The sequence below is a fragment of the Daphnia pulex genome, chromosome 9, assembly GCF_021134715.1.
Source record: "Daphnia pulex isolate KAP4 chromosome 9, ASM2113471v1".
Taxonomy (NCBI): Eukaryota; Metazoa; Arthropoda; class Branchiopoda; order Diplostraca; family Daphniidae; genus Daphnia; species Daphnia pulex.
This window is the reverse complement of record NC_060025.1, coordinates 6,463,221-6,489,655: the sequence shown is the minus strand read 5'-3', so window position 1 is coordinate 6,489,655 and position 26,435 is coordinate 6,463,221. Positions and strand designations below refer to the sequence as shown.

Here is a 26,435-nt window from a genome sequence, read left to right as displayed (position 1 = left end):
CGCAATTAAAGTAAAAAATCAGAAAAATTATTTTATTTTATTAAATAACTCTAAAACTAATTATTTTTTTTTTACCAAACTTGACATACCAATACCTTACATGGTTATGCATCCGTTGGTCAAAAATTATTTCCTTAATTGATTTCTAACAGGTCAATAAGGCGGCTGTCCGGAATAGCCCCCGTCCGGAATAGCCCCGTTCTCCCCTATTTTTTTAAATTTTTAAACGATTTGAAACGAAAAAGTAGACTCTAAACAATCAGCTGTTCTTAATTTTGAGCCCATATACCTGCTGAAATCCTCCATTTTTAATGAAAATATCTTATAGGAATAAAAGACATTTAAATTTTATTTATTTCTGTCACGGTTTGACGGTTGGGCGTCAACATGTGCAATAACACTGTATATAATGAATTAATACAAACGAATTTTAATTGGATGTCAATGAAGGTGAAGTTACTCTGATGGGACAGGGCAATTGTCGTTTAAATACAGCAAAATGTGATGTTGCGGTGGTTGTGGAGAACGGGTGGGATGAAGCGCTGCCACTCTTGACCGGAAGAGTATTGAATAGAGCACGACAAGAATGCGCGATACGATAGCCAGATTCTACATACAATTACATGCAGGCACTTAATGAGAGTGGCAATATGAGCAAATCAAAACACATCAAACAGAAACATGGAATTTACGAGATGATGAGAATAGGCATAATCTGGTATATACACACTATGTGAAATTCATTTTTGGAAGGGAAAAAAAATAATTTTCAACAATCGAGACTGTACAACATGTTGATTATCTCCGCCGCTGCCGGATGTATACAAACTTTGGCAACAATGTGTATGTTTTCGAACTTATCTTTAAAAAAAATTACTCATTCAGATTAAATTATGAAGACCATTTTTTTCCCCTCTTGATTTAACAATCCAAATAGAAAACTTGTTTCCATTATCTTATGGATGATCTATTGGTTTTCAAGTGGGCAAAAAAAAATCGTTCGGCCAAGCTTTTGAAGAATGAATCAAACATAAGTCTTTTTGACTTTTTGGACTGCCGGTTTCAAATCGAGCGTGCTCGTCGTGTTGTTGGCGTTGGCGTTGTTCTTCTCATTGGCCATTTTCAGAACGGCACTGTTGAGACTGTCGACAAAGTTGTTCATTTTGCTGGGCTCATTGCACGATCCGTTGGTTTCGTTGAGCCGGCTTAACCTCCTCTGTTCCAGGTAGGGTGCTCCACTGAAGCCACCCGAAGAGGACGCGAAAGAGTCACCCATTTTGCAGCGACGGGAGAACATCAATCCGCTAAGGAAGCCCACGATCAGGGAAGCAAAGCACGACACCACCACGGCGATGGTGAACGTTTCCGCCGTGTAGATGCCAAACGACGATTGAGAAGCGCCAACTTTAGGACCTGAAATGAATTTGAAAAGATTGAGTTTATTTCTAGAATTATCACAGAAATTTGAGGAAGAATTGTCGAAATACAAAATCGAATCGTCTACGTCGGAACAAAATACCAAGTGAAAATACTGAGTATTATGTGGTTTGAGAAAATTTAAATTGCTATTGGTTTCGTTTGTTTTGTCGTTCGTATCATGTTTCATTACGTCAACTATCCCATATTGAATCCCAAGCTCACCTGCAGCGTTGATGACATTATTATCGTCAAAGGCGTCGTGGCCAGGTTCAACGTAGGGCCTCTTACGCTCGCCTTCCTCCACTATCACGTTCGTTTCTAATTCCACGTCTAACCCTATTGTGCACAGAGACAAACAAATCATTTGTCAATTTAAACATTTTTACTTTTAAGATTTCATTTGAAAATGACTATTTGAGCTTACTACTATACTTTGGTGCTAACGCAAAAATTAGAACCAGCATGTTTTTTTTTTTTAATGTGGCAAATTATCTTTTACATCCCCGTCTTCCATCCCCCCTCGCCAACAAATCAAGAAAATGTGTAAATAATATACAAACAACAAACAAACATAAAAAAACAAACGGATGCGGGTGAAGCAAAACTACAATGATCATGCCGTAACCACAAAAAAAATAAAAGCCGTGCCATCTATTATAGAGCGATAAGCAGAAACGAAAAAGTGATATGAGGACTGACCCTGCTGCATACGACGGGGACTTGACCAACTGGTTGTGCTACTAAAAGAAACGGTGGTGGAAGAGGTGGTGGTACTAGCGGTACTGCTACCAGTGGTAGTGGTGTCGACGGGGGTGGCAGTCGTGCTGGGGATCAAACTTTCTGTCGCCGCCGCCTCCGCCGTCGCCGCCGAGGCGCAGGGACATTGACACGGGGCGCACAGCGGCTCCTCGGGAACTACACACACAACACGCAACAACCCAACAACGTCACAAACAACGAACAACAAACAAAGGAAAACAAAAGGGCTAATTCTAGAATGCAGGTCAAACTCTCATCTAGTATTTTGGGTTTTTTAAAAAGGCAACTGGTATGAGTGTAAAAAGGTGACATGTAACTACTTCGACATCTACGAAAAAAGACAAATACGAATAGAAAATAAAATTCTTACCAACTGTTTCGGTGAGGGGAGATACCGGCGTTCTGTTTTTCGCTTTGACGATAGCTGTCATTTGCAAAAATAAAGACAAACTTTAGTAAATGCAGAAATGTAAAAAAATTTGGAAAATGTTCTTGTACCATTATCCGGACATTGATCGGAGTAGCCCGTAAAAATGCTTTGAATGAGCGAGGATTGGGCGGTAAGGGCGACCGATGCCACGGTGACGCAACGGGACGTGGCGGCGTTCCATGCACAGTAGGGGTCTTGCAGAGCCACGCATTCACTGCAAACCAACAAAAAAAGATAATACATCAGGGCAGGGTCCCTCGTACGGCGATATGACAGATCGATATGACAGAGAAGAAAAGACAGAAAAACATTATAACAGAAAAAAAACACCCACCTGCAAGTGAGGATGCTGTCGGAATAGCAGCGGTGAAGAGGAATCGTCTGAATTTCGTCGTTGGAAACGACAATGAGACGAGGTCCCATCGTGTCCGTCTGCGGAACGACCCGCAAGTTGGTGATGGCCGCCTCCGTTTCAAAGACTTTGATTTCTTCGATGACGACCGGTCGGACTTTGCTGACGGAATCGTATGACTCGGTATTAATGGCGCGAATCACTTTGCCTTTGTCGGTTCCGATGATGAGTATGTCGTAGGTTTTCCCATCCGCCGTCCGCACTTGCGGATCGACAACCAGTTTAGTGAATTTATACCTGAAAGGAGAGAAAAGAAAAGAAAAAAATAAAAATCAGTTATTTAGCATGTTACTCAGTATACAAATTACAACCTTGTAAACAGGAAAATTAAATAATAATCGAAGAAGAGGAAATTTGAATTTGGTTGTTATTACTTGAGTGAAGTGTGAGTGACGAGAGGTAGTCCGTAAAAGGCTGGCACAGATTCATCCATCAGCGAGTGAGACTTGATGAAGTTGAGCGTCACTTCGGGGAGGGTGCGCGAGTCGTTGACGCACTGGCCCGGCCTGGGCTCGGGAACGTCATTGCCACTCACGGGCAGCCAATTAGCATTCATTGAATTTTGTTCCTGTTTGTTTGTTTGTTTGTTCAGTGGGGGGAAAATTGGAGAAAAGAAACGAAAAGAGAAAAAAGAAAAAGAAAAAAACAATAGACAATGAATGAGTGAATGAGATGTGGCCAACGAGAGTAGGAGGACGTAACGTATCGTTTTCGGCAGTTACCTTGAAAGCTCCGTCGAACGAATCCATCACGTCTTGGAGGCGAAAGGCGCAGATGGCCGACCCGTAAATGGAGTTCTCCGGCGTGGTGAAGACGCCGTAGATCAAACGCTCCGTCCTGTGCCCATAAGTTCCTTCCACCACGTCGCTGGTCGATTCTGCGTGAGTGTAACCAAGTGAAAGTTTTAGTCTTCGCAGCGCGCACCAATCATCGAGCTGCCAGCCGCAATCAGCGCACTCCTCTCTCTCTCTATCTCTCTCTCTCTCTCTCAAAGCTCGCTGACGCAGTACACTCGACGTATAACTCACATCCCCCCAGCTCAACAGGGGCGGCCCGTTTGCTGGTTACAAACGAGCTGTTTCATTATGCAACGATAATTAGTCGCCAAGAGATAGTAGAGGGAGGTAAGGGGGCAACCGAGGTCTTATGTGGACCGGAGAACAAAGAAACTTTACACCAGAGACTTTGGAATATGTAAATGGCACCCCGAAACCGAAAGACGGGAGAGGGGGGGGGGGGGGGGGGGGGGAGAAAAACTTACGTATTTCGTCAAAGTAGAACGGGAAATCGCCGGGCAAGGAGCAGTTGAGTCGGGATTTCAGGAACGAAGTCCAACGATTGGACCAGCGGTGCGGACCGCCCTTGTCGTTCTTGCAAACGCGGGCCACCCGTGAATACACCGTCTAAAGAAATCAAGAAAATTCGTGTCAGTTGCCAAATAGAGTCTTATAAAGCCATTCGCCAAGGTTTTAAATCTTTTTACCTTGCCGCAATTGATATACTCGACGGCTGTTTCGCGTAAAAAGAAATAAACGTAATCTCCATCAGCCACCGAACTGACAAAATTGGGAGCTGCAAAAGAATAAGATGATTAGAAACGCAATCTCATTAATAATCATAACCAAGTTTTTTTACCGTTTAAATGTTTGAAATCGTACTGCTCCGTTCGCAGGGGGTCTTTGTAAATAAGCGGATCCAAACCGGAGAAATCGGAGACAGTGCCGGCGTACAATTCTCCATCTTGTATATTTGATGAGGATATAAAAAAAAATGAGAGGATTATAAGCATCAGTAAATTCTCTCGGAAGCTTAACCTATATAGAGTCTCACGTACCGGAAAACACAGCCGTACTGTTGTGATTAGGATCATAAGGGCTCAGACCTTTTCCGGAGAACTCTCTGAGAACTTCCACTCCGCTCCCCTGTATACGGAACAAACGAGACATATTGAATGAAAAATGAATTGTGCGTTCCCACTGCTGAATATATCATAAAGAGAATAAGATACGAGACCGAACGAGGTCGGTTATACGTAGACTGTGACTTACGTTGCGGCCGTATCTACGGCAAAGCGGATTGTAGGCATTCGTTCCGCATACGAGCATCTCTTCGTCGTTGATTCGGGCAAGCACTCGGATGTAATTTTGACAATCATCCTTTTTGTTCGTCCAAATAAAAATAAAAAATGGTTTTTCCGAGTGGGGTTAACATAATAAGAGAAAGAGAGAAAAAAAAAGAGAGCAAGGATTAGTTGATGGCGACGCACGTGTTGTGTCGAAAAACAAAACAAAACAAAAAATAAAACAAGTTATATCTATTATGTGCGTGAGTGTTTATATAAGCGCTCCGGTCGTGTTGGGCTTCTTACCTCTGATTTGCCTTTGACGAGACACATTTCCCGATGAGTCGACGCCGGATACCATTCAACCCTCTGTCGAAAACAAAAACAAAAAACAAGAATATACACATTAGAATCAGAAGAAGTGAGTCAAATGGAAATTGATTCAATGGTCATAAAAACGCCGCTTGTGAATAAGGCAATCGTCACATATATAGTTGTACAAATGGATACATAAGATGGACGCAAGGGTTCTGCTGTCGGTTTTCTATGTATGGCATTCCTATCCGAGCTAAACCAAAAGAAAAAAGTTTAAATCCCCCCGCGATGTGCGCGTTTATCTTTCTCTAGTGACGCCTAGCCGGAAGGACTGTTGAAACAACTGGGCGATCCGAACCCAAAAAACGAGAAACCCTTTTTACACACAACAACACTGACAATTCCCTGAATGGACTATGCAAATGCAGAAGGAAGGCGAGGACGACGAATGAAAAGACACAAGAGCCAGCCATAGCCAGCCATAGTTTCATTGAACCAAAAGCTCCGAGTGTGTGTGTGTGTGTGTGTCGAGTCCGATATGGAATGGAGGACAATCGCCACTTCCTAAATTGGGCAGGCGGAGAGACAGGTTGGTTTCACCTTACCTTTTTGCCTATCTTTTCTTTTCTTTTTCTTTTCCTCCCTCTTCTTCTGTTTCCCTTTTTTTTTATTTTAAACGATGCATTACATTTTATATTCCTTTCGTGAGCTTTTACGACCCGACTCTTCAAACGTACGCATGTCTTGTTTCAAACATGCGAATAACGGGATGAGTCACAGTCTTTTGACCGCGGTTCCTTTTTTTCTTCTTCTTCTTTCCACTCCATCTTTTCCGTTCATTCTTTTTTTTTTCTCTTTCTTTTTTTCGAGGGCATCGTGATGAACGCACAGCGCACCAAAAAATCGAGAAGTGAAATAGCCCCAAATGTAATATAACTGACCTGAGCTCGATTTTCCGTCATTTCGTTGAGGCTCAAATTGTAGATAATATTCCTACAGGTGAACAAGAACAGAAAAAAAAATAGAAATTGTTATTTTTTACAAATGAAACCAAAAGAAAAAAAGTCACGTGAACGGAGACGAAGAAGAATAAGAAGAAAAATGTACCTGGCGCCGACTAGAATGGAATCGCCATTCGTTTCCAGTAACTTGAAATGATCCGGATGAGAGTGGTTTCCGTGGAAGCGTTGAACTTGTTCCGGAGCTATATAGTAAAAACAAAAGAGGGAAAAAGAAACAAAAAAAAAACATCAGTTATATTTTAGATTGATATCAGTGGTTAATCACCCATTTCCTTCAGTCACGCGTGCGCACCCAGACACACTCGGTTGAAAGCCAAAAGAGCAGGAAGTCGTTCGTTAGAATAAAAAGAAAAGAAAGGAAAAGAAAAACACCGTACACTACTGGTGGAACACACAAAGAAAGTTACAGCCGCATCGACGATGACGACGACACGGCAAAGCCGTTTTCTGCGTGACCCACGACGTGACCGACATAAAAATCCCGAAAACCTTATTCTTTCTCCCTCCCCTTAGATTTCAAAATTAAAGATATGGAGGAACCATACGGAAACAAAAGTAACACAAGTGGATGAACGAAATGTTCCAATTGACGACGCCACCGAAATGAAAGGAGAGGAGGGGGGAGGGACTAATTAATCAAAAAGAAAATGAATCGTGAGTTCACGAGTCGCTTTTTTTTATTTTTGTGCTTTATGCCCGCGGTTCAGCACACGGGGGTCATAAGATTTTTCTTCTTCCGCACGAAGAAAACACAAAAGATAATAAAATAAAAAATAAATAAAGGAGAAAGATGATGCGTTCGTAATTAAAAAATAATAATCTGGCGAAAGAAAGAGAGACAAAGCCTCCGAGTAATTATTATTCCAGTTATATTCCAAGAAATGTGATTCTTCATGGCGACAAAACGCTGCGCCAAACCGGCTGGATCTATTCAACGCATCTCCGCAGGACAATTTCTCAGTATATACGCGTAATAATACAATAGAAAATGAGGGTACTGGATAGTACATAGTCTAAACCCTTGTAGTAACTATACAAGGAAGAAGAAGAAGAAACAAGGCAATAACAGCTAGATCTTTAAAAAAAGAGGTGGCGAGATTCAATTAGACGAGAGACGAGATGCCTCTCTTGTCTGTGTGAGGTCTCGTCTCGAATACAAATGCAACTGACCATAACCGAGTGTATAGTTTCCCCCCAAAGAAGAGAAAAAAAAAAACAAAAAAAAAAATTTGTTGTTGGCAAGGGGAATAAAAGAAGATGGGTGGTCTAAAGGGATAGAAAAAGAAGAAAACCCTTTTCGAGTCTTTGGCTTCATTATATTTACCCTCTTCTATTCTCTCTCTGGAAGAGAGTATACAAGAAACCAGAATTCTTTATTACCTCTAGACCTCCGAGTGGACGCGCACATCTTACACAAGATTGAAGGGGGGGGGGGGGGCGTTCGTTATATACACGCGGACGGGAGAGTTGAATTTCCTCGCCACGATATGGGAAACAATAAGCAGACACCCAAAGTTCTTTTTTTCTTCTTTTTTCCTATAGACGATTACAACTCAAACAGACCAAACGTCTTTGTTCTTTCTCTCGGCAAGGGCCGTTAGATGTTGGATAACCAAAAAACCCAACTTCCAGTTGATGACCTGTAAGAAGAAGTTCTTTTGAACCCGGCAACTAACGAGCGCCCCCCAACAACGAAAAAGAAGGGAGAAAAAACAAAATAAAAAAACGATATTTACAATATTACACGATCATGTTTTTTTCCCCCCAAGTCGTCGAGAGAGAAAAAGATATAAAGATAAAGGAGGAAGAGAGCGTGCATTATGATGGATGAGTATCTATACATGCGCTGCAGTTACGTTCGTACAATATAGGAAATAATGCAATTTCCGCTAGCGCCGAGTTATTATGGCTTTAGCATTTTCTTTTTTTTACATTCCGTTACTTAGTAACGACGGGGCTATTATTTTATTTCCCTTTTTTCTTTCGCTCTTGATGTTGTTATAGATGGATCATGTGCGGTTCTCCGTCTACCAAGTGCAAGGACTAATGATTAACTTTTTCCCTCTTTTAGTGTTATTTTTTCCTTTTGGTTTGGACAAGGTAAAGAGACACTGGAGGCGATCTATTCCTTTTGCCCAGCAAAACTGCCGTTACACAAAAAATAAGACCCGATTCGTCGAAATTACCCGAATTACCAAAAGAGACGTATTTTTCCAGTTCTTGTCTCCGAGGAGGATTTTTGGTCCGTCTAACAGGAAACCCGTTTTTGAATTGAAAGAGAGGACAAACGGTTAATCAATCGATTAACGGTCACTCAATTTTTTTAAAGTATAATTTAGTAGATGGTTATCTATTTCATTATAGCCTGGAGGGAGTTGTTTCATCTGCATTCGTGTTTCCAGAAGGGCGCAACTCACGCCATCGCATCATTGATCGGATGATTCATTAGGTATATGTACGCAACTATTCAAACGCAAAACGTATATAGGAAATCAACTCGCCCATTGCCGGTGCCGGTCGCCAAGGTGGAGAATATACGAGAATATAATCACGACGACATAAATCCCCCCCCCCTCTCTTTCTTCACAGCGAGTGGGAAGTCGAAAAAAATTATCAAATACAAACACAAAATGTTGCAAAAAAAAAATCGAAAAATTCAAATAATAAAAAAAAAAAAACGGAAAAAATTTCTTCATGGCAGTCGATCACGCCATCAACTCATCAACGAACTCCCCGATGGTTTTCATGTGTAGACGCGTGTGCCTGTGTGTGCTTTCACTACATATTCAAGAGTGTCTACTGTTGTTGCACCGGCCACTTACCGCTGTTGTCTACACCCAACTGCTGTATACGTATATCCTCGCAGCGCAGCGAATAAAAAAAAGGTGAAAAGAGTCAAATTCTCTTTTCTGTCTTTTCAAACGTGTAGGTTCTTGCAGCGGGCGACCGACTGCTGTGTCAAGTCTCTCGACACCTCCGCTTAACCGATCGTGAAAAATTCTCCGATTTCAAGGGGGCAGGAGGGAGGAAATCAACGGAAGCCCGTCACTTTTCTTCGCTAGCAGCGCCCAAAGGGGCCTTTTATTTTATTTCTTTTATTTTTCTTCTTCCCCGGTCATCCGTCATACACTCTAGGAAGTAATATCGCCTGTGGAACCTCGAAGAAGAAGCAAGTTTTGACAAGAGTCCAAAACTTCTAACTTCTTCTTTGTGTTTGTGAGCGTCTAATGAAACCCCACGGCGCCGCGGCCTTTCATCTTTTCCCCCTCCGCTTCTCTCATCATTGATAGAAAATGAATAACATTACTATACACTACTACTCCAAAGGAAAGAAATTTAATTCTTGGATAAGCCAAAAGAGAAAAAAAAAACGATTAAGGAGAGAAAAGATAAACGACAGAGGAAATCCAGCGCTTTTCATTTCGTTTATCCATCAGTCGATTTTTCTTAGGAAGAATCGAAACATTTCGGGAAATGAATTCCCATTGTTTCTCGTTTTCGTTTGGTAAAACAAAAAAAGAAAATTGATTTATTATTCATCGATGGAAATAAGAAACACGCAAGGCGGAGGTAATAAGTCAATGTGAAACGAGTCGTTGTCAAGAGGAAGAAATATTCACCCCCCGAAATGTGTACCCTCTTCTTCTTCTTCTACACCCCCAACCAAATATATAAGGGTATAGAAATATCAAATGTATTATATTATAAATATATACCTTATGCAACTGAAACCCCGAGCAACATTTGAAGGGATAAATGTATTCAACAAGTGGCGTGGCTAGGGGAGGAGGAGGACCCAGCCATCCGTGGACGAGGGGTTGATTTTTTTTTCTTTTAAGGTTAACTAAATCTGCCCTGTGGCGCCAGTGGAAGGGAGAGAAAAAAAAGCCTCTCAACTCGTCATTCTTCTTCTTTCTCTAACCAGAAGACCTACCACGAGCTCTTGAGCGAGTCTGCCAGCAGCACACACAGGGAGCGGTAAGGCAGGCAGAGTCCTCTGGTGGTCACCTCCACTCTTTGTGTGAACCAAAAATGAGCCCTGCTCGAAGCCCTTTCAAGGGTCCAAGGTTAGACGTGCCCTACGGCTGAATGGAAGGCGCGGGGGCCGTCAAAAAAAATATAAAATAACCAGAAATGATAATATCTTTTTATTCTTAAAAATTCAAATGAACACACAACGCCGAGCGCAACAAGCGTTATTTTTTTTTCTTTTTCATTTCTGGTGGGTGGATATGTCGAGTCACGTCTTTTAACCGGAGCGTCGATTGTTTTCTCCACCACACGTCGTTTGCTTTTAATTTTTTTTGTGAATAACAAAAAGGAAAAAAAATTAACGCTGGAAAACAAAAATACGGTAGTCGCGACATTGCGCAACATCGGCGGAGAAAATAATAAAAATTAAAAAAAACTTTTGCGTCATTTCTTGGATTTTCGCCATCAACCCAGAAGAAGAAGAAGAAGATTTGTTAACTAACAAATGTCTAAAGGGCACCACTGATGAAAAACAGACGATGTTTCTAAGCCCCACCTTTTTTTATTCTTTTCCCCAACCGAGGAGGAACCTCTGCGGGTCTCTGGGCATCTTCAGACACGTGACGAGAGCCAGAAATCTCGTGACAGGAGCAAAATATCCCCCTAAAAACTAAAAATAACCTTCGGCTTTTATTTTATTTTTCGGGCTGTTGTTGTTGTTGTACGTAGTACGCCAGTACGTGTATATAAATAATATTTACAAACACGCAAACTAAAGAATATATCTAAGACGCTCTTATTTCTTATTCTGCCTTTTGGTATTATAATAATAACCGAAAAAAAGTTGCCACGTCGCCTTTTGGTCACCGCCAGGGCGTCCGAGCGGTGAACGCCCTGGCAAAAATGAGATAGGGCACGTAAGAGATGTGTGTCTACCTCCTCCGGGACTACACGCAGGTGGTGGTCCAGCACAGCCAGGAAATTTTAAAAAATTAAAAAGTGAAGCTGAACTTTCAAAGATGTTTTCCCTCCATTTTCTGATTTCAAAAAATCCAGCAGATGGTCCATGTCTTTACTGATGTCCCAATGAAGAAACACACACAAGTGACGTTTCTCCGAGGCTTTTCTTTCCGCCGATTCCGAAACAGTTTTACGACCGAGGACCCCCTTTTTAAGCTCAAGAGATTTATGGACTTTTTGGCTTCGTTTTTCTTTTTTTCCTTTTCTATTCTTCCAACATGGGCGACATTTTTGGGACATTTTCCTATTACCGAGCTTTTTTGGCGCAGTGTCTAGGAAATTGGAGCTTTAGCGTGCGGTTTACACAGTCGCAGCTCTAACACACTTTTCTTCCGCGCCTACACACAGTCACGACGGAGCCGAAGGAATGCAATGAGACTAGAGCAGCAGCGGCAGCAGTAAGTTGGCTTGGGATATGTTTTACCAGAGTAGTCGAGTTACTCTATACTTCATATTATATATATCTTTTGTGGTTGAGCCACTGAGGCGGAACTAAACAACACCGGAACTCCGGAACAAGAAGAACCGTTTTCTTTTTTTGGTTGTTGTTGTTGCATGTATGAATGTTGCGCTTGCGGCTCGTACGGTACTCGTACATATACGAAAACTATTGGTGCAACGACACTTGATTTGTCTTGTTGTTTGGTCTCTTTCCAATTTGCTGGATGCCGGACGTGTAGACGGACAAAACCGTCGAGTCGTATAGACTAAGAATACACGACCAACGAGGCATGTAAACGACACGTGCAAAGACATTCCCTTGATTTTTGTATATACGGCGCAAAAACGAAAAGAGACAATAGAATAGAATAGAATAGAATAGAATAGAATAGAATAGAAGAAGAAGAAGAAGAACCCGGACAACTGTCGAGAGAAAATCCAACCCCGGATCAACCCCCGTCATTTTCCGCTTCGCAACGATTGCCAAGCGGATTCTCGTGTCTTCATAGACCTTGTCCGAAACCATACGCATCGCATAGCATGTTGTACCGATCGGTATTTATCCGACCCACTTTGGCGCTCCGGCGTGGGCGAATTCTTCACAATAGTGTATAGCTGTAGCATGTAGCCCTGGTACATACAGGCCCTTGTGTGCTGGAAAAAGCAACAATGGAAATCCGTTGAGAAACGTCTCTTTTAAAAGAGAGATTTTTTCCAGGAGAAAATAATAATAAAAAGGAGAAGCTGTGAGCCGCACAGATCCTTCCGGCAGGATCAGAAAGCAATAGGCCAGGCAGAGGAATGAAGGCGGGACACACAAACTATCCGCAAAACCTCGGCCCAACAATGGGGTTTTTAGATATTTTAAATCTCTCGGCTTCTCTTGAATATCTATTAAAAATATACTCCAGAGAAGGTCCAGGAATAAAAGAAAATCTTCCTTTTCAATGGATTTCCACGTTCCGGTCCTACTGAGAATTCCGCAAGGTTTTTCTAACCTCTTTTGTGAAATAAAAAAGGGGGGCCCTTGGAAAATGGGAAAAGGTATCGGTAATCCTCCAAAACCTGTCGGATGAGAAGTTTCTCATAGACACCGAACCTGTGCTGTTCCAGGTGCCCTCCTAGAAACTCTTCTTCTTCTTCTTTTCAAGTCATCCTTTTAATTCCCGTAACTGATGCCAAAAACCGTTCCGCAACCAGAACCAATCAGCTTCTCTGAACTTTATGTATATCTCTCTGAGCTTCTCATCGCTTACGAAAAGAAATAAAATAAAATAAAAAAAAAAAAAATCCGACCGGATATGTCCCGATTTCTTCCGCATCAAGGTCTCTTTCTATATATTTCTTCGGGTCTCTTTTTTTTTCTTTTTAATTTTGTTTCTTTCCAGCCTGATTATCATTCGTATCATGGTTATCAAAATTATAATTATCATTATATATTTCTCGAGCTTTTTTTCTTCGGTTCCGTTGGATGCGGAGGAATTTGGCTCTCACAGTTAAAGGATAAAAAAGAAAATCTACAAGATATGTTTAGTTCCCCCCACCGAAAAAAAAAAAGAAGTGGGGAAATCGGCCGATTGATATAACGAGGCAAGCGCGGCTGATCAAAAATTCATAGTCGAGCGTATAAAAATGCCTGTGTTTTATATCGCTCGGATGCAAATTCTTGCCTTTTTCAACGCACACTAGACGCGCGTGGATATGAGCGCGAGCCGTTGGTAATGGCTTTCTCAGCACATGATTCTGATTGTCTTCTCATCGAAAACCCCATGTAAGGGGGGTGTTCGGGAACAAAACAAAAATTTCTGGAGGGGCCCACATCAGGCCCAGCCAAAAACCAACTGGTCGATCGCATCCAGGTGGGTGGGCAACATCGGAGAAAAAAAAAACATAAAAGATAATAGCCAAGATGGAAGGAGAGAACGTTTTCGGTTGAATAAAAGTCTAGTAATATTTAAGCACAACACCAAAAAATGGACAGACGGAACGGACTTTTTTGAATAGGTCAAACGGAAAAAGAAAAATCCGTTGACAGGTGGGGTTGGGGGATTTGATCGACTGTTTAGCAGAAAAACAAGCCGGGGCTTCTCTCTTTCATGGTTGGCAAACTCTACCGGGGAGAAAGAGAGAACATAAGAGAGTCCTTTGATGTTTAAGTAGATACAAAAAAAAAGATTTAAAGAAAAAAAAAGAATCATGATGCTATCTATCGGGTTAATGAAGAGAACATATCGTCATTATACGATTTACTCCCCCCCAACGCAGACAACAGCACGGGTGAGCGAGTTATCCATTCAACTCAATTTGATCAAATATATAGTAAATATAGAGGCGCATTATTGACACTAGAGTGGGCCCTGTTATCTCGCGGAGAAATTCCCCAATTTCCTACGAGTTTCAAACGTCGTCGTCGTCTGAGCAAATAAAAAGCGATAAGGAGATAAGTCGAAATAAACCGTATAATCAAAAGCAGGTGGGCGCGCGAAATATGTAAAAAGGTCGGCCAAAGGTTATCAGTTCTTATATACACACAATGACGCGGCTACATGTACACTGTGTGTGTTTACCCCGTTTCCCAAGAGATCAGCTTCAAACAAAACAGCTACAGGTCGAGGAAAATTTCTAATCAGACACACCAACCCACATTTTCTCGTATTTTTAATTCAATAACATGGCGGCGCTGGCGGCGGCGGCGGCGGCGGGACCTTTGGGTATATACGTACGTCGCCCGTCTGTATAGACATCGGCTGCCGTTCCGTCTATACTACGGACGGAATAATAATATATAAAGTTAGGCCGGCGCGCTACCTGTAGAAAATAAAGGAGAGAGACAGACAGACAGACACACGACGAAAATAGCGCCAAGATGGCGGGGGCACGTCATTTCCCCACTGTTTGGACAAACAACCGGCAGCAGCAGCCCCCTTGCCCACTCAAATAGCCGACTCTATTTCCAGCAGGAACCATGTGACTTCTTCTCTCCAATATAAATAGAGAGAAAAGAGAAAGACACCGGTGGATAATGGTTCAAAAATAAAAGACAATTGTCGTCAGTCTGATTCTTTTTTTTCCCCCGTCCGATAATTTCTTTCTAGCGTATCGAAAAGCTTTTAACAGAATCAAAAACGGAAACGAGCCCCCCTCTTCTCAATACGATAGACATTTAACGAAATGTTGCCAACTGCGTTATCGTCATGCTGTTAGACCTTGACGAAATCAAATATACCCAACAATATTATTTTTTTTCAAAATGGAAATGTGACGATGGGAAAGTTCAAAACTGCTCACAACTGGTGATGCCAAGCCGTCGAGATAATGAGGCTAAGCTTTCAGGCAGTTATAGACTGAAAAGGTCCCTCAAGCGACTCGAGCAAATAATAACATCAATACTTTTGATAAATAAAACGGAACATTTTTGTTTTGTTTTAATGATATTTTTTCCGCACTTTGATTAACCGAGTGACTTTGGATCGAATCCCGTCACGCTCTACAGAAAGTGAAACAACTTTTGTTAGATTAACTTCAGCCGGAAAACTTATTCTTTTTCGGGTGGAAAATTGAATCGATCGATTTCGTGTTTTCCCAGTTAGAAACATTGTACGACTGCTATAGGGGGGGGGGGGGGAATCAATTGGATTGGCGCGATAAGAAGAAGAAGAAACAACACCCACAACTAACGATGTAATCGTTGGCGATCGCGCGCGGCCCTGTCTCGTTTTTCACCGTGTGTGAGTGTGCCGGCGTGTGAAAATCAATCACTTTGGGCCCGCGTTCGGGAAATCGATCGATTTCCCCCCTTTCGGGACACCCAGTCATCAGTCCGCCCACTTTGACGGGCCGAAGAAAAAAGAAAAAAAAATTACGTCAGAGGTTTCGTATTACATTTTTCGTTCCTACTCCGCCCATTTTGATCTCATTTTCTAGCTAGCTCTTTTTTTTATTTTTTAAAATATTGGATATTGATTGATTGAATCACAGTGATGATATCTGCCAGTTTGCCGGCGCAAGTTTGGATTTTTAGAAAAAAAAAGGGTGGAAAACCTTTGAGCGTGTTCTTGAGTTTCAAGTTCGGAGCTATAGAATAAACGGCCCCAAACACACAACAACAACAACAACAACAGGAGGAATAACATTCAACGCTATGAAATGGCTTCCGGCAACGACGAGTTTAAAACCCCCCCAGAAGAGTGAGTGTGTCTATACAAAAAAATCTCCACGGCGGATTAACAAGTGCAGGTCCGTCGTATTTACATCACCAAAAGCGTCTGTTGGGTGTGGCCAATGAAAGAGACGAGGGGGGGGGGATATAGGTAAATTCGGCTTATTGAAGAAAAGTATATAGGACACACGAAGGGGCTATGAAAAAGGTCAAACAAACGAAGTTCAAATAGGACGGAGAAAATCGGGACCAACGGGTTGGAAAAAAGAACCGCAAGTTTGATGGGTTGAAACTTCATTGATTCCATAACGACGCCAAAATACCAAAAGGGTGTTACTGAGATGTGGTGACCCGGTGAACTTTGTGGAAAAATATTTTTTGTTTTCTTTCTCCTACCACTTGTTAATAAGTAGCTAACTAGCTTTCTTTCTTACTATTTTATCTAATGATTATTTTTTCTCCAAATACTTTTTGAGAAAATGGAAGAGAAATGAAAAATAAATGAAAAACTGGTTTCCATTTCGATATAACTTGAGGGGGGGGGGGAGAAGAATGAAAAGCCGCCGTGGGAAGTCGCTCAAGTCGAACCCTCATCCATCAACTTTCGAATTGGCTGCGGCGGAGCGCGGACCTTGCGGGAGGAAGACCGTTGAAATTGATGGCGATAGAGTCAACCGAAAAACCTCTCCTGTACAGAGTTCATCTGCTGGTAAACAAGGGAATATGTACAAGGTTGGGTTGCTGCCCTCATCCGCTGGCAAGTGGCAAACGAGACAAGACGAGAAAATACGGAAGACGTATTAGACTACGCCGGATCACTTCACGCAGTCTATAGTCTGTACACACACACACACACCACACACTCGCTGGCATAAAATGGAGACGGATCGGAATCGGCAGTGAGAGAGTCAAACACGGAGCCAAACAATCAAACGGAAGGGGAAAAACAAAAAACCAGAAGCCAACAAACAAGAAAAAGAGGAAACAGATTTTAATTTTTCTCTTGAGCTTATTAATTTTAAATTGAATTTAGATTTTTTTATTTTTAAGCCGACTGGTTTCAAGTCAAGTGTTCCGGCATGTTCTTTTGTTGTCTTGTCCGGCCATGACCGCCGGAATAAAAGCGACACACACACACTAGGGTGAGAGAAATATAAAGTGAATAAAAAATAAAAAAGTCGATGTCTTTCATGTCCAACCACCGCGGATGGCAGCAGATGCCGTGACGAAAGTCTTTTTTGTTCAGTGTTTCATCCTCTTCTATATATATTTATAGTTTCTATTGATTGTGAATGTCTCGTTCCATTGACAATCTTTTTCAAGTAAAAAAACGAACAAGTCGACAGCTCCACGCTCCAATAACTCTTCGGCAGTTTCAAACGGGCCCTCAGAGATAAAAGAAGAAAAAACTGAACCTTTTTTTTTCATTGCCATCGTGTTGGGGTTCCCAGAATGACTTTCACACAGGTGGGTTTTGTGTGTGTGTGTGTGTGTGTGTCTGCTGCGTTGTAGCAAAGTGGCCGGATTGCACGAGACACAACAGTCGGGTCTCTCCTCCCGGGGCTGAAAAGAGATGATTCATCCATCCAGCAGCAGCAGCAGCAGCCATCATCAAAAAAATTGTAATGACGTAACAGATGTGGCCATCCACACAAAAAAAAATCTGAAGAAATCCTCCTCTGCTTCTTCGTGTCCTTTTTTTCATCTTGTTACTCCGCATCGAGCGAGAGACGGACCAGGACGGACATTCACGACTGTCCCCACCAAAAAAGCCCGCGTCGACAGAGACAAAGTGTATCGATGACGGGAATACGTAATGACATCAACCCGCCCCATGAATTATTCATCCAGTCCCCCAATGTAGTATACGCAGTATAAAATGTGTATATACCGGTCTGCCTCGCCACCGAAGAGGAGTCTTGTATAGTATAAATAACCGAAAAGAGATAAGGAAAAGAAAATGGGAAATGATTTTAAAGTGACAGAGATGCGCATCCCCATGCTCGACGAGGAAAAAAGAAAAAAGAAAATAGATCGTTTAAAGAGTCGTCGGTCGGTCGGTCGGCTCCCGTCGACGACGACCCGACCCGAGATATATGCAAATGAGCTACGATGGATCATTGGGACAGGGATATAAGACGCGACCGGAATAGCTAAATATCTTCCAACTCGGGTCCGTCTCCACCATTGAAATCGAGGCCCGGGAAAAAAAAAGAAAAAGAAAAAACGGGACAGGTTTTTATGCGTTCATGATTCTCTCTGTTCGTGTCTCATCCCATTTACATATTCAATCAAAGCCTTGGCTATGTATTATTCCTATATATAGTATATATAGGTATATATACCTATATAGCGCCATACTAGGAAGGCGACACGAGAAAATAATAAAAGTCCCAACGTAAATAAATGTGTGACGTCAGTGTCGGGCAGCGATCGAGATAATACCGTTCGACGATCAGAGTTCTTTTCTCTCCGAGAAACTCACATTAACATCGAACGAAATTAGGCATTCAGTTCACAGGAATAGTAAAAAGTTGGAAAGATAAAAAATGAAGGATTTCAATCACGATTTGTTTCTCGCTCGATTGAAATTCAATTCACGGTCATTGGAAATGAAATTATTTCGGGTAAAGAAAAAAGAAGTCATCACTTGTTTACGGCGGTTTATAACAAGAAGAAACCCCGGGGGAATGAACAATAAAAAAAAAAACAAGTTCACCAGAAAATATTGAAAAAACCCACCCCCAAAGAAAACTCGTGATGAGTTTGTAAAAAATTTCAGTAGAAAAACCCAAATGCTAGGAAATTCAATAGTTGGTGTTGACGCAATATTAAGAGTTTTGACTTGCTGGATCGACCTGGCCGTTGGTTGCGTGTGTGTGTTTTTATTTTAATGGAAAAAATATGAAAGAATCGAGCCGAGACAAAAAAAAGCTAAAAAAGTGGGTGGATATCAAGAAAGGCGGAGTCAGCTTACCCAAGGTGATGGATCTCCTCGGATGGATGTCGTCCTGCCAACCGGCTCCAACTGGCGTCGTCCAACAACAGCTCACGGCCGCAATCAGGTAACAGAGAGGCAAGAAGCTCATCGACCGCCTATGGCAGGACCTTGTTGACGATGGCTGGCGCTGCTGCTGGCTCCTGGTGCATCTTCTTTCCATATGATGGGGTGGGGCCATTGTGTGTCGAAATGTTTTTCTTTGGGTTTTTAAAAAAGGAAGGATCGATCCTGGTTTCTTTCTCGTGAACGGCCAATTCAATGTCAAACGTAACAAGTGACGTCGATTATTTCGGTAGTTGTTTCACTGCACCATTGCCGCGATTGACCAAAGTGGAAGCCGATCCACGAAATTGAATCACATGAAACGAAGCAAGATAACAAACGAGCTGGCCGATGGAAATGTCCTTGGGTTCCTTAACCGGTTCGGTCCGAGTCTCGAGTTGGCTCCTGTCGGCGTCGACCCACTTGGCTCGCAGCAGAGAGAAGACCCTGCAATTTCCTGGAGGAGGAGCGGATGGGGATAAATAGCAAAAAAAGAAGAATCATGAGTTTTACCAGTATATTTAGCATGGCCGTACATGGTATTGCAATCAAGAGGCGTGTTCGGTAGGGGGGGACCCCAGAAGCTGAGGCGGGAGGGGCATTATCCAGTTCAAAATGGGTTAGATGCCGAGCTTTTTTACCCGCCGGCCTCTTTTCTCACTAACAAAATTGCTGCCGGACTGAACCCGTCAGAAAGAAACTAACATTCAACTTCGGCTTCCTATAGACCCCCACTCAGCATAGGCTATCTCCAGCAACTTTCTAACCCAACGGTAGTAGCTAGAGTGTATAGGATCCTTTCAATTTGCTTTTCCTTCTTCTTTCTACATCATTATTACATTTTAAACTCGACTTTTTTTCTGTGTGTAGCATTCTTCGATATGAAAACAAGATGCAAAAAAAAACATCTAGTGGCGTGAGACGATTTGACTGAGCAGCACAGACCACTGCGCTTACTATTTTTCCGCTTTCTCTCTCTCCAAGCTGTTATATAGACTCTCTATTTGAATTATTTTTGTTTCAACGCGCAAAACTAGTTTTTTTTTTCCTTTTTTTACTCTTGGCGGTCCTACTACGCCCTTTTCTCGGGATTGTCTCTCGTTACGCAGGTGTTGAATTGAAAAGAAAAAGCGAAAAGAACTCGTTATGATATATATACGTATACATGTATAAAAAAATTTCACAAAGTAAAAAATAAAAAGAGAGCAAAAAAATAAAATTCTATTCCATCATAATTTTTATGATTTTTTTGTTTTTTCCTGGTCAGATAAAAAAATACTGAAATTCGAGTTTTCAAGTGTCTGACCGACCGGACGACTCTCTTGAAGATGAGCCGGACAAGATAGATATATATAATCGTGACGGCTTTGATCTACTTCATCCTGGATGAGATGGAGACTCCGGATATTGGCTATTGCAGAAAAACCAACGGCTCTTCTATATTCGATCTCCCTCAGCAGAAAAATAAAAAAATTCTTTTAATCTATCCATCTCCATTTTCGTGCGAGCTTCTGGGGCGAGACAAGGGCCCTCTTCATCCTTGTGTGCGCAGGCAATCAAGTCCTATTTTCGAAACCGAGTCAAGAGCTTCTTCTTCTTCGTGACGTCAGTCTTCCTATTTATTATCCAACAGTCGGAATTGAATTTTTGTTTTGTTTTTTCCCCAAATTAAAAGAAAAAAGGGGATGCTGCAGTTGGAGGGGGTAGTGCTGGTAATGGCGTCGGCCCGATTCGTGTTAACACTATCATCAGTTTGGGGCCATTGTAATGACCTGCAGGGGTTCTATCTCTCTCTCTCCCGAATGTATAGACGTGTGTGTTCGTGTATGTATATACACTGGGCGCACCGTGAAACCATCTTTTCTCGAATTTCTGTATTTTTTGTGATTATTTCGGCCCCATCTCTCTTTTACGTTGATGATGCCGGTCGTTGTGTTGTTGTTGCCGTAATCATCATCTATTCAAATGCGCACGGCGCTCACCAAGTCCGTCATCATCATTACCGATACGGAACCCAGCCACAGTCTCTTTCCTCCCCCAGTTAAAGCAAGAGAGAGAGAAACATCCCAAAATGTTTTTCTTCTCTGAAACAGAGATAGAAATGAGGAGAAAATTTGACTGGGTTCTTCTTCGCTAACGGTGTTTGTAATGGCCGGGCCGCCGCCATGCCGACAGACGTGAAAATAAGAGAACGGACGAGAGAGATCACACAGGATATGGGTGGGTGGGTTGGTTGGCCAGGAGGTGGGGGGGGGGGGATAGGAAGGTGGGTTGAATATATACGCCGCACATCCTCCGTCAACGCCCCAATATCCAGGTCACCTGGGCCGATGCCAATATTCGTTCGTTTTTTTTTTATTCTAAGGCTTATTCAGATTATAGACGAGTGATTTTCTATACACCCCGATCGTAGTACCGATCCGGTTCCTGGTCCGTTCGGGGTCCCCGCCCTAATCAAACAACCTGAACTACAACAAGTCTGTGGCCTCCAGGTCGACCCAAAAGTCAATCCCACATTTTTACTGTTATTTGACTAAAAAAGTGAGGTCTAGAAAAAAATAAAAAATAAAATAAAAGTCGCATCCCTATAGACTTTTGAAATGAAATGAAAATAAAAATAAAATAAAAATAGCTGGAATTTTCGGAAGGCGAAGAAGAAAAGTAAGGCAATCTTGATACCACACAGAAATCTACCCGAAAAAATGTTTTCTACTTTTTGGAATTGTCAACCGAAAGATGTGGCGATTGAAATTTCCGGCCTTTGATCTTGTTACTAATTTTTGATTAGGACTACACACATTGACGTTGTCAAAAAAAATTTTGTTTTTCTGTCCAGTTCGCAGTTGTGTGTAAATCACGATTCCCGTTGGAATCTGTGGCTTTTTTTTTCAAAAGCGGAAGCGCGAAATATAAAAAAAAGAACAAAACGAACCCACACTCGACAAACATTGAAAAGAAGCGTCAGCGATTTTGGCGGGCAGAAAAGAACACACAATCATCACCGGGGCTATATAAGTTTTAACTATTTTGAGGGGGGGGGGGGTTACATTCTAAACCAACATGGCCGCGACTGACGAGACACGCCAAATTGAGGAAACGGTACGAAATTGCTGCTCTTGTTTGTGCCAAAATATCAAATCAAAAATAATTTCAACGCGCGATGGGTTATACCTTCTCAAAGTCGGGCGACGTCCGATGAATAATTATAATCCAGTGAATAATCAAAGAGAGTTGTACGATGTGAATCACACTGACCAGAGTATTGGCTAATACGAGCAAAATACACACGGCGTGAATATTAAAAAAAAAAATCAAAAGTCTTTTTTTGTATTTTTTTTCGGAAACTCAACGGAGCGACGAGCAGCACGAACCTGTTAGTACAAATGGTTAAACCGAACTGATCCCAAGCCACCCAAAACCGCTTCACCAGTTGTGTCCAGGGGACGCCGTTGCGCTTCGGCTTGGTATACTCTCCCAACTGTCTTATTGACGTTTGGCGCGTAGTATACTTTTACGTTTTTTTTTTACTACGGGCCTGGGTTTACTATGTAAACGTGCGTAGTGACTAGTGAGAGACCGGGGGTATACGTGTCTATCGTAGGGGACTAGAAGATAAGGGGGGAGTGTGCTGCTGCTGCTGGCAGCGCCGCCAAATGGAAGTTGAAGCCGGGGGGACCTTTGGAGCTTGATGGGGGTCTACTAGCTGTCTCCTCGGGTTGACCATCTTCTTCTTTTCTATTTTCTTTTTCTTTAAATTGTTTAAATCTATTTAATCCCCGCCGGGCGATGGCTTTTTTCTTTTTTAACCCGATGGAACTTACTACTAGGGAGAGAGACGGAAGATATACACACAGATGTATAAACAACGAGTCAAAAGAAGAAGAACCCAGCCAAGATTTGGGATTCTATTTTATTTCGAACAATCTTTCTTCTTCTTCTTCTTCTTGCCCTGGACATGTATACAACTAGGACTACTGCCAGAGAGACTTTGTTTTCCTATTCTTTTATTTGTCATTTGAATTGAACAAGAACGAAGATAGACGGTCAACATCAAACACCGGACCCAATGGGTGATGATGGGGTTTTTTCTCAAAAAGTCGTCGAGCTTATATGTAGTGATGAGGCCGTTAAAGTCTTCTACGTTTCAGCCAGAGCTATCGCATAATATATATATATATATAGGCTGAAATGTGTCTGTACACAAATGTCTTTTTCTTTTTTGTTCGGACATCCAGCTTTTTATTATTTTCCCCTTGTGATGGCTATCATCGGAGCGATCGTGAAAGTATATAAAAAAGACTCGATCCGAGCCATTTCGAAAGGTTTTTTATTCGCCGGACTGTGTGTACGAAATATATACATCCTGAGTAGAATACTGAATTCATTTGGCATTGGATTGGGTCAGATTATTGGGTTTGCCATTCGCTCGACTGCGCACACAGCGCTGGCAACACAAGTGGATTGTGCTGCTGCAGCTATAGAAACCAGTCGACTTGAGTAGTAGAGTAGTAGCGTTAAGTTTCACTCGCCAGCAGAGAGAAAACGATGGCAGTTAAAATATCAAACGGCAGATAGTCGATGTATAGCTTATAGAAGCGTTAGCGGATGGACGACGAAACGCATCAGGCATCGGTGTTTATAGTGCACTAGAGGAATAGTCGTTAGCGGATACTGCGTATATACGTATATATACCCACCGAGGGGATTTTCAGCGGAATCGGATGATTTCTTTTTCTCCCCTCCGGATTTTTGTATTTTATTTTTTTACCTTTCCAAGATTTTGGTCGAGAAACACCTGGCGGTAGCCAGAGGCGAAACGAGGCCAGGGCGCGCACTCCTCCATGTCTCCCCTTCTTCTTTGTTGTGTCCCAAGAAGAAGAAGAAGAAGAAGAAGAAGAAGAAGCAGAAAGAAGAAGAGGAGGAACGAACCCACTTGCCCCCGAGTCATCAAAGCGATCAGACAGGATAGACTGGGGGGAAAAGAAGAAGAAGAAGACTCCTACCGGGGTCAGGGAGGGTTTCTGGTGTATACGGCATCAGCAATAAGGTAAGGTAAAGATATGGTGAGAGAGGGGGGGAAGAAGAAGTAGAAGAAGAAGAAGAGGAGGAAAAAGAACCGAAACAAAAGAGCGACAATGAATCCAAACAACCGTTGGGAGAAATGAAACAAAAAAGGCAAAGACCAAAATTTTCCTTTTAAAAAACAAAAATCAAAAAAAGATATAGCGAGAAGGAAAGAAAAGAAAGAAAGAAGAATCGAAAAGAAAAAACAGGCTCACAAAGGAGCATCCAGGTGAGAGAGAATATCTTTTATAAGCGCAACGCACTAAAGTGTATATCCAGTCGAAACATAACATTGTCTTCAACTTCTTCCCTTTTCCCGATTGTTGTATAACTAAAAGCTATCCCCCCAAAAGAGATGGACCGTGCAGGTCGCTCGTCGTCGCTTGTCCTTATATATCCGTCCATCCGTCCGTCCGTCGTATCGATTCCGTGTTAGATGGCACGGAGAGTGAATAGGGGGGAAGAGAGAGAGAAAAGAGCCTTTTAAAAATTGGTTGATATCATAAAAGCAGATAGAAGAGTCGAAAAAAAAGGACCCGTTTTCTATTGTCCACTCCTGCTGGCTTTACTCCCTCTCCCACCAATCAAAATCTATCAAAATGATAACACGACACGCAACAACTCAAAATCAAGAAAACCCCTCAAAAACGAATTATTAATCCGGTTGTGCATGTATACACGCACGATGAACATTTGAAATGGTTAATGACTATATAGAAAAACCCCAAAACAAAAAAACAAAAAGAAAATCTAAAACAAAAACGAAAAAAAAAAATGAACGAAATGGAATCAAATCGAATAAACGAAGGCAAATGCATCAAAACAAGAAGTTGATGAGGGACTACTACTACTGCCAGGAGAGAAATCTGCTGGAATTGGCTTCGAGGGTTTTAATTTTTTTTTGTTTTCGGACTGTACACAGCGGAATAACCCCATAAAAAACCCAACCCCGTGCCTATAGATTACTACTATACAGCGTATAATGCGAGTAATGAATGAGCTCTCTGGCAACGAGTTAGAAAAGTGCACGCAGTCACCACACACATCCCGCGTGACTCGGCAGGACTTGGGAAAATTTAAATAAAAATAAATATACAAGGGGGGAACCTGTTCCCGCGCGAGAGAGATATATATACGAATTGTCTAATCTATACCTGAACTGCTGCTGCTGCTGTGTCTTTTCTTATAGTAGTGTAGTACTTTCAAGGTTTTTATTTTTTTGAAAAAAGATTATTCATCGGGCTGTCCGTGACGGGTTTTGCTGGAACTCGGAAATAAATAAAAGCAACAGCAGGAGCAGCAGCGCAGGTCTGATTTTTTGTTGCTTTTTTTCAGCTTTTTTTCTCATATGCATATGCTGTAGAGTTGGTTTTCGTCTGGGAAAATAACAAAAACAAATCTCGATGTGTAGCTAAAATATACCGCGCGCTGGAACCGGTCTCTCTCTCTCTCCGAAAACAGAAGGAATCAAATAATCAAATCCAAACCAATAACAAATGAAAAATGAAACAAAAAAAAAGACAATTTGATCGAAGACAAATATAGACAACGAGCGTGCATGAAACAGGAACGTGCATTCGTATACACGTATCGGGAATCATCAACAACAACAAGCGACAACAACAACCAGCAACATCAGAATTAGACTAGTCACTCGAGACTTGAGTGTAACTTGTGTAGCTGTTTGCTGATTGTGTAATTCAATTAAAGTTGGGGATTTCGCAAATATAAACCCCCCCCCCCCCCTAAAAGTTTTCATACGGGTCAAATGAAATAGAAATTTGAATAGATTTCGCTTGTTGCTAAGAAGAGCGCTGGAGTTTGATGGCGGACGCGGGGTTGGAATAATAATAAGTGTGCACAAAACCAACCAGCGGACGAAACAGCAGCAGCAGCGGTCACAAAAAGAGCCAAAAGAGAGATGGAACTATTGTTCACGCTCTCGTGTGTGTGTATGTGTATGTGTGCGTGTGACACACCCACGTAAAGGAAGAATCAAGATAAGAAATGTACAAGAGAAAGAGAGAGAGAGAAGAAGAAGAAGAAGGAAAAATATGCACAAAAGAGGGGAACTCACTTTCATTTGCATCTTTTTGAATGGGCCAGCAGTCGGGAGTGTCTATAGGCGGCCAGCAGTCGGGAGCAGCACACACACACACACACACCTGCACGTATAGAGATCTACCTGTAGCTTGCGTCCAAATTTGTTTCCTAGTCCTCCCGCTATGGTGCGGCGGACAAAAATTGTAAAAAAAAAAATACAAATAAATAAATAAAAAAAAACAAATTTACAAAGAATAGAAAAGGAAATCGATGA

General features: G+C 42.0%; 1 protein-coding gene across 3 annotated transcripts; it reads right to left on the bottom strand.

The window, feature by feature from the left end:
• Positions 1-331: 331 nt before the first annotated feature.
• LOC124203231 (semaphorin-1A-like) lies at positions 332-22,502 on the bottom strand. Of its 3 annotated transcripts, XM_046599934.1 has the most exons (18): positions 22,226-22,502; positions 18,989-19,511; positions 6,505-6,601; positions 6,339-6,390; positions 5,389-5,451; positions 5,069-5,176; positions 4,855-4,942; positions 4,656-4,760; positions 4,504-4,592; positions 4,282-4,423; positions 3,743-3,897; positions 3,395-3,588; positions 2,943-3,257; positions 2,677-2,822; positions 2,549-2,602; positions 2,119-2,334; positions 1,642-1,755; positions 332-1,413 (listed from the first exon to the last, which is right to left on the bottom strand). In XM_046599934.1, the coding sequence occupies exons 2-18, from the start codon at positions 19,188-19,190 to the stop codon at positions 1,025-1,027; spliced, it is 2,529 nt and encodes an 842-aa protein (XP_046455890.1). In that variant the 5' UTR covers positions 19,191-19,511; positions 22,226-22,502; the 3' UTR covers positions 332-1,024. The 3 variants fall into 3 exon arrangements, with proteins under 3 accessions (XP_046455890.1, XP_046455891.1, XP_046455892.1); XM_046599935.1 differs by lacking the exon at positions 2,119-2,334 and having other exon boundaries at positions 22,226-22,487; XM_046599936.1 differs by lacking the exons at positions 1,642-1,755; positions 2,119-2,334 and having other exon boundaries at positions 22,226-22,449.
• Between the last annotated feature and the right edge of the window lie 3,933 nt (positions 22,503-26,435).